The sequence below is a fragment of the Haliotis rufescens genome, unplaced genomic scaffold (genome assembly GCF_023055435.1).
Source record: "Haliotis rufescens isolate VD_foot unplaced genomic scaffold, xgHalRufe1.0.p SCAF_19, whole genome shotgun sequence".
Taxonomy (NCBI): Eukaryota; Metazoa; Mollusca; class Gastropoda; order Lepetellida; family Haliotidae; genus Haliotis; species Haliotis rufescens.
Window position 1 is genome coordinate 18,255,147 of NW_025963879.1, and position 15,718 is coordinate 18,270,864.

Consider the following 15,718-nt stretch of genomic DNA (forward strand, 5'->3'; position numbering starts at 1 on the left):
GATGAAATATCATGCTTAGATTTGCATTAGTAAACAGTCGATAGGGGGTGTGGATTACGAGATTTACCAATACTGCGATAATATAGAGTCCTACTATACAAGGCAACATGTTGACTCACTACTGGGGGACTTGTTGGAGGAGGAACTGCCTGGGTCAACAATCAGTAGAACTAGAGCCTTCAGTAGTCGGTTGATGGTGACACTTTCTGAAAATATGGAGAGACAAAATTACACAATCAGAATCATCATCACAGACGTGAGATTGTAACATACTTGGATGGGCATGTTTGCTCGATAGGCAATAAGAATATGGGGTAGAGCTGGAGCACCGTGTCTTAAATGTCAGCAATCCCAAACTTGAGCAGTGTTCTAAATATCAGTGATCAAAGTATTGACTATGTGTGGAGATTTCATTATTTCATTTCATTATTTGGAAATCTCAACACATCGTCAATACTTCACGAATTCAAATACACACCTACATTTCTCTTTAACCGTGAATATATACGAACAATTTGCAGTGTTGTTGCTAATTTTAACCAACAAACTAAGACACGGACCTATTTCAGTGAGAGACAAACTGTCAGGTGCTCATACAAACGATCACTCAGATTACGTCGGCAATATTTGTAGTGAAACGTGCCATAGCCTTGCAACCATCGACTCAATATCAAATTGCTTCAATATCTGGCAACAGTTGAGTTTGCAAAAAGTTGATGCACCGAGTCAAGCTCATTTCACCTCTGTGTTTGTTTGTTTGTTGTTCCAGCTGTATGACGGCTGTCTGTAAATATTTGAGTCTGGACCAAACAATCCAGTGATTGACATCATGACTATCGATCCATGCAATTACGATACGATGACATGCATCAACCAAGTCAGCGAGCCTGACCACCCGATCCCATTAGTCACCTCTTACGACAAGCATAGTCGCCTTTTACGTCATGCATGGGTTGCTGAAGACCTATTCTACCCCGGATCTTCATGGGTCTTGACCTCTGTGAGTTATGCATGCCTTATTTCCTTACCTCACAATTACAACTCATAGTACTGACAATGATCCCTATAGTGAATGTACCGTCTTTAAGCTTGAGGGGGAAGAACTTGCGCCCATTCTGGAAACACAGGAGTTTCCCTAGGATACACACACAGTGGATGAAGTATGCGTAATCCAACTCTGGTCCAGTGTAAAACATTCGCTGGTCACTTGATGATATATCTGTGATGGAAAAGTATATGTTGAGCTTATACAGTAGTGCTAAATCCCCAGTTCACCCAACTGTTATTGTTTGTTGGGACCAACACATCACACCCCACTCTGCCACAGCTAGCCAACATATCACATCCCACTATACACCTAGCTAGCCAATGTATCACATCACTATGCCTTCAGCTAGCCAACATATCACATCCCACTATACACCTAGCTAGCCAATGTATCACACCCCACTATGCCACAGCTAGCCAACATATCAAATCCCACTATACACCTGGCAAGCCAATGTATCACATCAGTGATCACTATGCCTCCAGCTAGCCAACACATCACACCCACTATGCCACAGCTAGCCAACACATCACACCCCACTATGCCACAGCTAGCCAACACATCACACCCACTCTGCCACAGCTAGCCAACACATCACACCCCACTATGCCACAGCTAGCCAACACATCATACACCACTATGCCACAGCTAGCCAACACATCACACCCACTCTGCCACAGCTAGTCAACACATCACATCCCACTATGCCACAGCTAGCCAACACATCACACCCACTATGCCACAGCTAGCCAACACATCACACCAACTATGCCACAGCTAGCCAACACATCACACCAACTATGCCACAGCTAGCCAACACATCACTCCCACTATGCCACAGCTAGCCAACGTATCACACCCACTATGCCACAGCTAGCCAACACATCACTCCCACTATGCCACAGCTAGCCAACACATCACACCCACTATGCCACAGCTAGCCAACACATCACTCCCACTATGCCACAGCTAGCCAACACATCACACCCACTATGCAAAAGCTAGCCAACGTATCACCAACGTACTGAGGGACAACTTGGACACAGAGTCGGACATCTCACTCATCATGTCCTGGGGGAACTTGCGGGCAGCTGAGAACTCCAGGCAGTGCTTTACTGTGTTCTCAACCTAGAAGAGAAACAGATACAGCATCTGTATGGACATAAGACAGAGTCAAGAGTGAGTGAATGCTGTCACAGGCAGTATGTCAGCTATTCAGGACCATGAGGGTGAAAAGAGAATGTGATGGCAAGAGTCTAAGAGAAAGGATGGGGCAAGATATAACAACATCATGAGAGAGTCTGACCAAATACATCGAGAAGGAGAGAGAGCGAGAGAGAGAGAGAGAGAGAGAGAGAGAGAGAGAGGGAGAGAGAGAGAGAGAGAGAGATAGGGAGAACATGAAACGAAGACAGTCAGAGAGAGAACATGACACACAGACTGTCAGAGAGAGAATATGACACAAAGACAGTCATTTGGAACATGAAACGAAGACAGTCAGAGATAGAACATGAAACACAGACCGTCAGAGAGAGAATATGACACACAGACAGTCAGAGAGAGAACATGAAACACAGACCGTCAGAGAGAGAATATGACACAAAGACATTCACTGGGAACATATAACGAAGACAGTCAGAGAGATGACATAACACACAGACAGTCACTTGGAACATGACACAAAGACAGTCACAGAGTGAGTGAGTGAGTGAGTGAGTATGGTTTTACGTCGCTTTTAGCAATATTCCAGCAATATCACGGTGGGGGACACCAGAAATGGGCTTCACACACTGTACCCATGTCGGGAATCGAACCCGGGTCCTCGGCTTGACGAGCAAATGCTTTAACCACTAGGCTACCTGACCGCCCCTCAGTCACAGAGAGAACATGACACAAAGACATTCACTGGGAACATGAAACAAAGACATTCACTGGGAACATGAAACAAAGACATTCACTGGGAACATGAAACAAAGACATTCACTGGGAACATGAAACAAAGACAGTCAGAGAGATGACATGACACACAGACAGTCAGAGAGATGACATGACACACAGACAGTCCCAGAGAGACCATGACACAAAGACAGTCACAGAGAGAACATGATACACTGACTGTCACAGAGAGACCATGACACAAAGACAGTCACAGAGAGAACATGATACACTGACTGTCACAGAGACCATGACACAAAGACAGTCACTGGGAACATGAAACGAAGACAGTCAGAGAGATGACATGACACACAGACAGTCAGAGAGATGACATGACACACAGACAGTCCCAGAGAGACCATGACACAAAGACAGTCACAGAGAGAACATGATACACTGACTATCACAGAGAGACCATGACACAAAGACATTCACTGGGAACATGAAACGAAGACAGTCAGAGAGATGACATGACACACAGACAGTCAGAGAGATGACATGACACACAGACAGTCAGAGAGATGACATGACACACAGACAGTCCCAGAGAGACCATGACACAAAGACAGTCACAGAGAGAACATGATACACTGACTATCACAGAGAGACCATGACACAAAGACATTCACTGGGAACATGAAACGAAGACAGTCAGAGAGATGACATGACACACAGACAGTCAGAGAGATGACATGACACAAAGACAGTCAGAGATAGAACTGGCACATTTACATCATTACACGTTACAGCAAACATCAGTACATTGTCCTCACTTCACAACCGTAGGAGATATATATCTCGATGTCGAAACTATTCAACCAAGGTGTCAATATGACGACAGACAGTCACTATCCTTGTTACACAGGGAGATTCACTGATTTCAAACCAGGCGAACCACGGTGGCCAAGAGGTATACTTACAACTGGTCTGTACTTCTCTAGAGTCTGCAGTAGCACCTTCCTGCTGTAGTTGCCGTGCTGGAACAACATGACATAATTAGGTGTGAGAAAGTGGGCTAGGCTTATTCAATTATACATTTATCATGCCACGTCAGCAGGCTGTGTGAGGAAAGTCTATGTTAAAGCAGGCTGTGCATGGTTTACAAACCAAGGATCATAATCAAGGCGAATCTGGGATTCAAACCCATGAAAAGTGGGTAGGGCACGGCTAGGAGATTCAGTTTTACACAACATACTGTTGCACTTAGACCACTGGGCCAAGATGCCGTCTACATAATCAGGAAACATGGAAGCACAAGTCAAATGAATTCAGATACACTCAGTTTGCTTGATAATCAGTTCGTAAGAATTTGTGTCGCTATATAAGTGCAATAATCTTGGATCATAACACTATAAACTAATAAAAACAGTAGATCTTACCATCCATTTGATGAACCACTGGGCCTTGGGGTCAATCAGAGCAATGAAATGTAATGGTGCGAGTCTCTGAGTGGGCCCTGACTGGGGCACAGATATGAGGTTCAGGGTGCTCTCGACAATTTCCTCCACATACCTGAACAGACAGAGTGGGGGTTTATTCATTATTCCACTTATACAACAGTACAAAAACAGCTCGCACCAACCACTGGTGCAAAGTTATCATTAAGAAAGCAACATAAAATGACTACTTTGACGCAGAACGAGTCCATCTGCTGTCGATTATGATAAGTTTACTTTCATTATAAGCAGACTTATTTAATGTCACAAAATAAATAATATTTCACTGGCATTAAATGTTAAACTTTAACACCAACATTTGGACCAATCTCACCTTTACGATAGTGTTTTTGAGTGTCTTATGTCAGTCAGAAAAACTTGTCAGAAACCTTAAATAATGGGTCCTTTCTATCCCAGAATTCCATCTAGGTCACACAACAGGAAGTAGACTCACCTATCAGGATATCGTATCCAGTAGTTTGGTGCTTCCTGCTGGAACTCATTCATCAGGCGTAACTAGGGGAGATAATGACATAGTAGGGGTAATGTCAAGGTAACTAAGGGAAGCTACTCTGACACAATATTAATGCTGCCATCTTTCAAAGAGGTTTTGTTTGTGTGCTTGTGTGTTTGCTTTTTGTTTGTTGTTTAACGCTGCACTCAGCAATATTCCAGCTATACAACGGTGGTCTGTAAATAATTGAATCTGGACCAGACAATCCGGTGATTGATTTATACAAAACCAGATCTTCACGGGTATAATAACCGTATTCAAAGAAGTCAAGAACAAGAATATGACTCCTCTATTTCCACTCATTATTGTGAAATGTTCTGTTGATAATCATGATGAGAGATTAGTGAGTTTGGTCCAACACCGCTTTTAACAGTATTCCAGTAATATCACGGCGTGTCAGCTTCATGTAGGAGGAAAGCCTAAAGTGATGCAGGTCTTAGACGTTTACCACTTTGGTGAAACCTACGAGCATGGGTATGGAGTTGGGTCTAACACCGGTTTGATTAGTATTTCAATTATATTAAGCAGGGGCAGTAAAATGTGTGAAGCGATGCAGGTCTTAGATGGTTACCTCTTTGGTGAAACCCACAAGCACGATGCTGACAAATCTAGAAACATAATCTGGCTGTTGAACCCATGCTTGTGTGTTTTTCATAGACACATTTCATTTGTCACTTCAGAATTGACTCACAGGCTAATAAGCCATAATATAACTGAAAGACTGACTGTTGAAACTGTCACAATCCCAACTCACTCACTCGCAATGTTATATGAACAACTAATGCATTGTTTTGTGTTGTTGTTTTATGCCCAAACAGCAATATTCCAGCTACATGACAGAGGTCTGTAACCAGTGACTGATATCATGAGCAATGACCCACATCATCAGGATAAGACGACACTCAATCAAGCAGGACACAAAGCCTGACCACCAATCCATACAAGTAGAGGTTGGTGGAAACCTATTCACACAAATAACGTGACTTACAGCCTTGAGGAGTTTGCTGATCTCTGGGCGGACAGAGTCGAGTCCCGCCTTGACATGGGGGATGGAGCTGCTCGGGGACTGGAATTGCTCCAGGAGGTATTCCGCTGTAACAAAACAATGCCATCAGTCAATTAGTTGGTTTTATAGTTTGTTTGTTTGTTTGTTTTAAGGCCACACTCAGCAATATACCAGCTATATGATGGTGGTCTGTAAATAACAGAAATGAGTAATGAGTAAGAAAAAAAACGAAGTTGGTTTTATAAGGCTACCCTTTTCTCATTACTCATTTCTATTGTTTGAAACTACATCTGTCATGGCTACTTCTTGCGCCTCATCTTCTAGAGGCAAGGGCATTAACTGACTATAAAAGTCAAGTTTCCACCCTTGCCGAACTAGGCTTAAATTTCGAGGCTCAAATGTTGCGCCACCAGTCTAGATGATCTGATCAATAATCAAGAAATATATTGTCATAAAATGGGTCTTACCTAGCATAGTGCATCAATTTACTTGAGCACCATGATTAAGAACATGACAAGATTTGGAAAACATCTGTTGAGGCCAAGTTGACAGTACACATGCTTTTCAAATCCTGTAGTCAACTGAAATTTGCAAATTGAAATCTATGGTGTTTACAAATCAGATGTCTAGTTTGTGACACGATTTTGATTGGACTATGCATAGACTCGTTAATCCAGCCAAACTGTAACTCTGGATTTCCAGCCTAGTTCGGCATGGGTGGAAACTGGACTTTGATAGTCAGTTAACTCCCTTGGCTCAGGAAGATGCTTCCCCCTTGACATCAGGTGAATACTCAAGAAGGATACTGAGTTCCTATATTGTCATGCTCATATGTTTACAAGGGGTAGGACTAACAAACAACAACAACAACATAACAAGGAAGTAACTATCACAATACTTTTGCAATAGTGTGGGCTACTATTGCAATACAATCGATATTGTGAAAATAGCCCCTGTGGTCATCCCTAACATTTGGAGGTGAAGATTGTCTGTGGGCACGGTAGAGGACACACTGGGTATGTTGAGGGTGTCCGTAAATGGCTGGCTCGCTTCGTCAGATTTCTATTGTTTCTTGAAGTTTCCTTTATTTTTCAGTGAGTGATGTTGGTGTTGAGCATTTTTGTATTCTTGCCAGGAAATACTGTGTTATGATAGTTCAAAGACTTGCTGACAGTGAACAAATCAGGATTCTATTGGGTTGGTATTTGATGTTTCATACCGACAAAATTGTAGAATTTTCCTATTCGGAATATTCTATAAGTAATACGTTACCAATGTTATACCGAGGCTGTTGTCTCCCACAACTGCTGCTATAGCGAAATCTACCACAGAGATCTCAATTACCTCATGCAGCACGTGCGTAGCCACCTAGCTGCCATGTGACACCCTTCACTCTTGTCTCTTGCGAGAGCAAGTGCTCGGGGGACGGACGGGCGGGCAGCAGCCCAGTGGTAACGTATTACTTATAGAATATTCCGAATAGGAAAATTCTACAAATTACATTAAGTAATACGTTACCACTGTTATACCGAGGCTGACTACCACAGTAGGTGGTGGGGAGCACCTACAACCCGAATCCTGACTACTAGCATTCCTTCCGACCAGCGGAAGTAAACACCAAGGCGGAAGCACTCGATGCGCATGGACCTAGCTAGGCGTTACCCTATAGGAATACCAAAGCACTGTCAAGCGCATACCGTAAGGCTCAATCGTCATTGCCAAAACGATTGGTGACTCCAAACGGCCCCACTGTATCCGCGTGAGCTTAATCTTAGATCAGGTTAAACAGTCGAAAAGAGGGAAATTAATTTCATTCAGACTGTATATCCCAGAGCAAGCCTACTTAAAGTATGCATTAGGCGCGTGACCTAATTCCAGTATTTGTAAGCATGCATCACAAGGTTGGGATACACGACAGACAATTAAATACATAATTGTCAAAATACAAATAAGGACAAAGCACACAAAAAGCCGCCCTCACCTGTGGTGTGAGTGCGCTGGTTTGCGGGAGCCCAACTCCTGTACCCACGGCAGTGGGAACATTGGAGTCAACCCAGATTGACCACCGTGCAAGGTCTGACGCCTGAGGAGTTCGGAATTGCACAGGGCACACCCCTTAGGTGCCCGCTTGCGCTCCGATTCGCGGGCCAAGACAGTGCACACTCTCCACGACGGCATCAGCGACCTGTTTGAGGTAATGATTGGCAAAAACCGAGTCAGAACGCCAGTAACAACCTCGTAATATTCTGAGATATTCGAGTGTAGGGCAAATGTTGCGGCTAGCGCCCTAATCTCGTGCGGGTTTGACCCCGCTACCGGTAACCCCCGAGACCGGTACGCCAGATTGATGACAGAACGAAGCCACAATGCAATCGAGTTGCGAGTTATGTCAACCGTGCGATTAGGGTTACACGATATGAACAGACGGTCACGCCCTTGTCTACGTTCATTCGAAGCCTTAAGATAATACTTAAGGGCCCTAACCGGACACAGCGCTCTGTCCTCAGTATCAGCAGGATGTAAGATTTCTTTGAGTGATCTTACAGTGAATTCTCTCTCCGTTTGCCCGATTCTCTGATTCTTGGCGACGAAGCCCATGAGCAGGCCCAGGCGGACCGCTCCTTCTTCACCCCTATCAAATCGTACCTTGGCGACATCGAGTGCATGAATTTCGGATACACGTGCCGCCGTGGCAAAGGAAAGGAGAAATGCTGTTTTCAAAGTCACATGCCGGAACGAAGCACTATACAAGCGTTCATACGGAGCTTCCGTAAGTGATTGCAACACTAGGGAAAGATCCCAGGCCGGTGCCCGAAGGCGGCCCTTCTTAAGATCGTGCTGTTTGAAACCCTTGATAATACCCCGTATCACCGGCTCTTTGGAGAGACTGGTACCGATAGCAACGTCCCGTACCGTAGCAACGGACGAGATATAGTTGGCAATGGAACCCCCGGAGAGTTTCCGGGTCTCTCGCAAGTGAGACATGAAACGAGCAATATCCTGCACAGATACCTTATCTGGCGAATGAATGTGATGTTTACAACACCACTTCGTGAAAATAACCCAACGTGCATTATACACCTTCTGGGTAGAATCACCATGCATACTAACATATGCCCGAGACGCCCGGCGAGAAAAAAAAATACTCCTCAGACGCCCGGTGACAACATCCACGCGTGCAGATTGAACTGTCCTAAAATGGGTCTTACCTAGCATAGTGCATCAATTTACTTGAGCACCATGATTAAGAACATGACAAGATTTGGAAAACATCTGTTGAGGCCAAGTTGACAGTACACATGCTTTTCAAATCCTGTAGTCAACTGAAATTTGCAAATTGAAATCTATGGTGTTTACAAACCAGATGTCTTGTATGTGACACGATTTTGATTGGACTATGCATAGACTCGTTTATCCAGCCAAACTGTAACTCGGGATTTCCAGCCTAGTTCGACCTCGTAATATTCTGAGATATTCGAGTGTAGGGCAAATGTTGCGGCTAGCGCCCTGATCTCGTGCGGGTTTGACCCCGCTACCTGTAACCCCCGAGACCGGTACGCCAGATTGATGACAGAACGAAGCCACAACGCAATCGAGTTGCGAGTTATGTCAACTGTGCGATTAGGGTTACACGATATGAACAGACGGTCACGCCCTTGTCTACGTTCATTCGAAGCCTTAAGATAATACTTAAGGGCCCTAACCGGACACAGCGCTCTGTCCTCAGTATCAGCAGGATGTAAGATTTCTTTGAGTGATCTTACAGTGAATTCTCTCTCCGTTTGCCCGATTCTCTGATTCTTGGCGACGAAGCCCATGAGCAGGCCCAGGCGGACCGCTCCTTCTTCACCCCTATCAAATCGTACCTTGGCGACATCGAGTGCATGAATTTCGGATACACGTGCCGCCGTGGCAAAGGAAAGGAGAAATGCTGTTTTCAAAGTCACATGCCGGAACGAAGCACTATACAAGGGTTCATACGGAGCTTCCGTAAGTGATTGCAACACTAGGGAAAGATCCCAGGCCGGTGCCCGAAGGCGGCCCTTCTTAAGATCGTGCTGTTTGAAACCCTTGATAATACCCCGTATCACCGGCTCTTTGGAGAGACTGGTACCGATAGCAACGTCCCGTACCGTAGCAACGGACGAGATATAGTTGGCAATGGAACCCCCGGAGAGTTTCCGGGTCTCTCGCAAGTGAGACATGAAACGAGCAATATCCTGCACAGATACCTTATCTGGCGAATGAATGTGATGTTTACAACACCACTTCGTGAAAATAACCCAACGTGCATTATACACCTTCTGGGTAGAATCACCATGCATACTAACATATGCCCGAGACGCCCGGCGAGAAAAAAAAATACTCCTCAGACGCCCGGTGACAACATCCACGCGTGCAGATTGAACTGTCCTAAAATGGGTCTTACCTAGCATAGTGCATCAATTTACTTGAGCACCATGATTAAGAACATGACAAGATTTGGAAAACATCTGTTGAGGCCAAGTTGACAGTACACATGCTTTTCAAATCCTGTAGTCAACTGAAATTTGCAAATTGAAATCTATGGTGTTTACAAACCAGATGTCTTGTATGTGACACGATTTTGATTGGACTATGCATAGACTCGTTTATCCAGCCAAACTGTAACTCGGGATTTCCAGCCTAGTTCGACCTCGTAATATTCTGAGATATTCGAGTGTAGGGCAAATGTTGCGGCTAGCGCCCTGATCTCGTGCGGGTTTGACCCCGCTACCTGTAACCCCCGAGACCGGTACGCCAGATTGATGACAGAACGAAGCCACAACGCAATCGAGTTGCGAGTTATGTCAACTGTGCGATTAGGGTTACACGATATGAACAGACGGTCACGCCCTTGTCTACGTTCATTCGAAGCCTTAAGATAATACTTAAGGGCCCTAACCGGACACAGCGCTCTGTCCTCAGTATCAGCAGGATGTAAGATTTCTTTGAGTGATCTTACAGTGAATTCTCTCTCCGTTTGCCCGATTCTCTGATTCTTGGCGACGAAGCCCATGAGCAGGCCCAGGCGGACCGCTCCTTCTTCACCCCTATCAAATCGTACCTTGGCGACATCGAGTGCATGAATTTCGGATACACGTGCCGCCGTGGCAAAGGAAAGGAGAAATGCTGTTTTCAAAGTCACATGCCGGAACGAAGCACTATACAAGGGTTCATACGGAGCTTCCGTAAGTGATTGCAACACTAGGGAAAGATCCCAGGCCGGTGCCCGAAGGCGGCCCTTCTTAAGATCGTGCTGTTTGAAACCCTTGATAATACCCCGTATCACCGGCTCTTTGGAGAGACTGGTACCGATAGCAACGTCCCGTACTGTAGCAACGGACGAGATATAGTTGGCAATGGAACCCCCGGAGAGTTTCCGGGTCTCTCGCAAGTGAGACATGAAACGAGCAATATCCTGCACAGATACCTCCTCTGGCGAATGAATGTGATGTTTACAACACCACTTCGTGAAAATAACCCAACGTGCATTATACACCTTCTGGGTAGAATCACCATGCATACTAACATATGCCCGAGACGCCCGGCGAGAAAAAAAAATACTCCTCAGACGCCCGGTGACAACATCCACGCGTGCAGATTGAACTGCCCTGCGTTTGGATGAAGCTGACGGGTGTGAGGGTGGATCAAGAGATCCGGTCTCACAGGCAGTGGAAGTGGCGACTGCGTGACCTGGGTCAGCAAGTCGGGGTACCACGATCTGTTCGGCAACATGGGCGCGATCAGTAACATTCGACAGCGAACTCCTCGGAGCGGGCTTAGAATGTGTTGTATCAACACTGTCGGCGGGTAAGCATAAGCGTCCAAGCCCGTCCAGTCTAACGCGAGAGCATCGTGATCGATGGCCCTCGGGTCCAGGACTGGTGATACAAACAACGGGAGTTGATTGTTGAACCGCGTTGCGAACAGGTCGACCATCGGACGACCCAAACGTTCGCACAGCCACTGAAACACTACTGGGCTCAGCATCCACTCTGTGGGGCTCGGATCCTAAGGCCCCGATAGAGCATCGGCCAGTTCGTTCCGCACACCTGGGATGTGACGGGCGCGTATCTGGCACGGGACACTGTCCACCAGAGCGTAAAACTCGAACGTGAGATTGAGTAGCGAGTGACTGTGGGTTCCCCCCAGTTTGTTCACATAGGACACTACCGCCGTGTTGTCGGTCGCCAGCATGAGCCGGGCGTCGACAAGACGATGCTTCCAGTGATTGACTGCGTTGATCACTGCCTTGAACTCGAGACAATTGATGTGAAGACCTAGTTCGTCTACGCACCACAGCCCCGGGCTAACCACCCCCTCTAGATGGGCGCCCCAGCCCACTAGAGAGGCGTCTGTATACAGGTTCAACGTGGCCCTATAGGGCCGCATAGAGACTCCTGATAAGACATTGTAAGGGACCGTCCACGACTCCAGATGCGGTCGGAGCCGATCCGGGAGGGCGACGGTCGCACTGTTCACCTCCGTTGCTAACAACTGGATTAAAAACCGTTGCAGCGGGCGGAGTTGGAGACGACCCCGTTCGGTGCAGTCCTGGGCTGATACAAGTAGCCCTAACAGCTGTTCCCAAATGTGAACAGTCTGTTGCACCGCTAAGACTTTGGCAATCATCGCCTGAATCTTGTGCCACCGGTCTGGGGGGACAAAGAGGCGATGGGACACCTATTGAACCGACCTCCGATGAACAGCAAGTTCTTGGGGAGATTGATAATCCACCCGAATTGCTCCAAGAGCCGACGTGGGAAAACGAGATGGCGTGACAGGGTGTCCGTCATTCGATTTGCTACTAGCGAGTCGTCCAGGTACGCGAAGTACCGGACACCCCTCCTGTGGAGGAACCACACTATGGGGGTGGTTAACCAGGTGAACAGCCAGGGAGCGGACGTGTGAATCATTCTGAGTTCGGCACTGTCCTACTTGGGAACGAGAAATATCCTGGAGTAAAACCCCGGTGTTATTTCTGGTAGAGCTAACTCCCGTACTGCCCCTTCTCCACCAACCTGCCGATGGCATCGGCGAGGATGGGAAGATCGGTTTCCGAATCGAAACCTGCCAACGGGGCAACGGTGAGCGGCCGATTCGCTTTGAGATCAAGCCGATAGCCGTACCGAATCGTGTTGACCACCCACGGGTCGTCGAACACTTGTTCCCAATTCTCCCAGTAAGTCTGGAGTCTGGCTCCCACTGGGGAAGGAGAGGGGGCCCTGACAGGCTGCGGCAGGCGCAACTGTCCAGGGCCAAGTGACTCGGGTTCGCCTAAGGGCCAACCAAAGTTGGCGCTGTCGGCATACGAACCCCTCCAATGAGAGTCACCTGGAGGGGCCCTTGCCGTCCTTAGATGACTTGGGCTTCCCCCAGTTCCCCGTCTTCCCGCGAAAGGGCAGCTGATTGCCCATACCAGAGCCCTCAGGGCGGGGCTACTTCCCAGAGGAAGAAGAACCCGACCCCTTAGACCTACCGGCCGCAGCAGCCTGGGGCGCGCTCCGGTTAGGAGCGGCACCCAGGCGCCTATGCAGGGACCCAACAAGAGCAAGTGTGTGCCGAGAGTCCTCGGCAACTTATTCCAGGGAAGCATTTAAACTGAGCAGGCAGTTGTAAATGCGCTGGTCACGGTCCGTGGGAGAACCTTCGACCAGACTGGCCGATGCAGCCAAGTAAGTGTCTCCGTGAGACATGGAGTGCCGAGTGAGGGCGTCCAGCTGGTGCAAGGTAGCTTGCGTTACTGTAGCAGCCGGTGGGGCACGGACACCCAACTGCTCAACATGGGCCTCCGCGGTAGGACCAGCCTCGGGAAAGGCAAGGTCATGTACCGGGAATAAACCCTTTCTCCACGAAGTTGGAGGCAACGGGAGACCCCGACCGGAGGCCGCCGCAAAGGCGTTCTCCAAGGAAGGCTTGATACCGCGCAGCAAGGTTGATGCGTATCATCGTATACCTCGGAGGAACCCACAGTCGTGGATTCCCCGCGGTACCAGCCGAGGCATGTCCTCAAAGAGGTCATAAACCATGGCCACGCGGTCCTTAACCGATAGCGGGAGCAACGGTTCAGGGGGAAGGACCGGTGACCACGGGAGCCGCCGCCGTACCGGTGGACCCTGCGTCCGACCCCGCGGCCACTAAAGTGGCCGGGGACGGAACAGCCAGCGGCCTATCCTGAGATAAGGCCGCCAGCTTGGAGTCCACAAGTTATGCAAGTAATGCAGCGACGGAATCCCCGGACAGCCCACGGGCCGCCAAGGGATCCGCCGCAGCCGTGGTGGTGGTACCGGCAAGGGGACCCCGACCGGACGAGCCGGCCACCACAGGGGTGGAAACGGACTGCACAAACAGCCGGTAGCGCTCGCTTGCAGCACACCCCGCAGCTCCTGGTTGCGGGGGTAGAGGGGGTGGAGAATATAGAACATACACATATAACATATAGAGGAATAAGTGATGTAAAAACCCCAAGATATACTAGAACAGGGGAACGTAAGACGCAACGTGCATACGAGACACCCCGCAAGTATATAGAAAAAAAGGGCGGGAAAAATATTTCCTTTTGGCGGGAAAAATATTTCCAAGCGTAGTTACAGCAAACGCCCCTTAAAAGCACAGTTTATTAGAGACAATAAACAGTAATAAATATCACCGAATGGTCGGAGAAACAGGAACGCTTGAGCAGTTTATTGTATGTCTTGCTAGAGCAAGCGAAGAGACAAGAGTGAAGGGTGTCACATGGCAGCTAGGTGGCTACGCACGTGCTGCATGAGGTAATTGAGATCTCTGTGGTAGATTTCGCTATAGCAGCAGTTGTGGGAGACAACAGCCTCGGTATAACAGTGGTAACGTATTACTTAATGTAATTACCATTTTTTCAGGGATTTATCTAGCATTCCAAACTTTGAGCAAAACTGAGAAAAGATATTTTGTTAAAAATTGCAATTATTTTAAAGTAATTTATTGTATTTTAACAATGCATTCAATACAATAACGTAAACATAATTATAAAAGGTACTTTCTCTTTAATGGTTCTGTTTGCAGTGAAATACAAGTCATCTTCACGAAGCCAAGATATAAGTTATCATGCTTATAACAATATTATCATGAACTGAGAAATTTTTTTGGGACATTTGCTGGAGACTTAGAGCCAAATTGTGGCTTTAGAGTGGGACAAGATAAATATTTCAAGCCCTAAATACGTTGTGAGCAATGCTTGTTAGAAATTACTTAAATATAATGAGCTATGTTCATTAGAAATAACTTTAACAACATGAGAAATGGTAGTCTGTCATACAGACCCTGAAACAAATATATCCAATACAGCCCATGCAAGTCTATAATAATTGGCAAGTCTAGAATACTGCAGTTTCAGGAAAATGAAGAAAGTCTCTTGGCTCCTTTTTATTATATTTTATTAAAATAATTTACTGGGTATTTTTTCTGCAAAAAATGTTCATTTTAGCGACTAGACGTTAGTTGAGAGCAATGCTAGAATCTTGCTATTAAAATGAAAAAAACAGATGAGCCATAGCATAGCGAGATACTTTTAGAAACAAAACCTACTAAAAATGTAAAGTGAACATGTTAACTCTGTGGTTACAAACAGCAATCTAAAAAAATGTAATTACAATGCTTTTATACCTTTACCTTATATGATTACAAAATTGAGGCTGGCTACCTTAAGATCGTTCATCATGTTCACAACAAGCTAGGATAAAATGCATCATCAAAGTACAGGCATCAGGTCAAGAGTTCAC

General features: G+C 46.6%; 1 protein-coding gene across 2 annotated transcripts in view; it reads right to left on the reverse strand.

Annotated features, from left to right (window-relative positions):
* The window catches only part of LOC124137538 (protein broad-minded-like), a 64,893-nt gene that overhangs the window by 36,415 nt on the left and 12,760 nt on the right, over window positions 1-15,718 (reverse strand). For both annotated transcript variants that reach the window (XM_048398961.1, XM_048398960.1), the window contains exons 8-14: window positions 5,922-6,025; window positions 4,874-4,935; window positions 4,363-4,495; window positions 3,904-3,960; window positions 2,074-2,176; window positions 1,079-1,219; window positions 120-206 (exon numbers count right to left, since the gene is read on the reverse strand). In XM_048398961.1, the coding sequence (XP_048254918.1) occupies window positions 120-206; window positions 1,079-1,219; window positions 2,074-2,176; window positions 3,904-3,960; window positions 4,363-4,495; window positions 4,874-4,935; window positions 5,922-6,025 (687 nt within the window). The remainder of the gene's footprint in view (window positions 1-119; window positions 207-1,078; window positions 1,220-2,073; window positions 2,177-3,903; window positions 3,961-4,362; window positions 4,496-4,873; window positions 4,936-5,921; window positions 6,026-15,718) is intronic.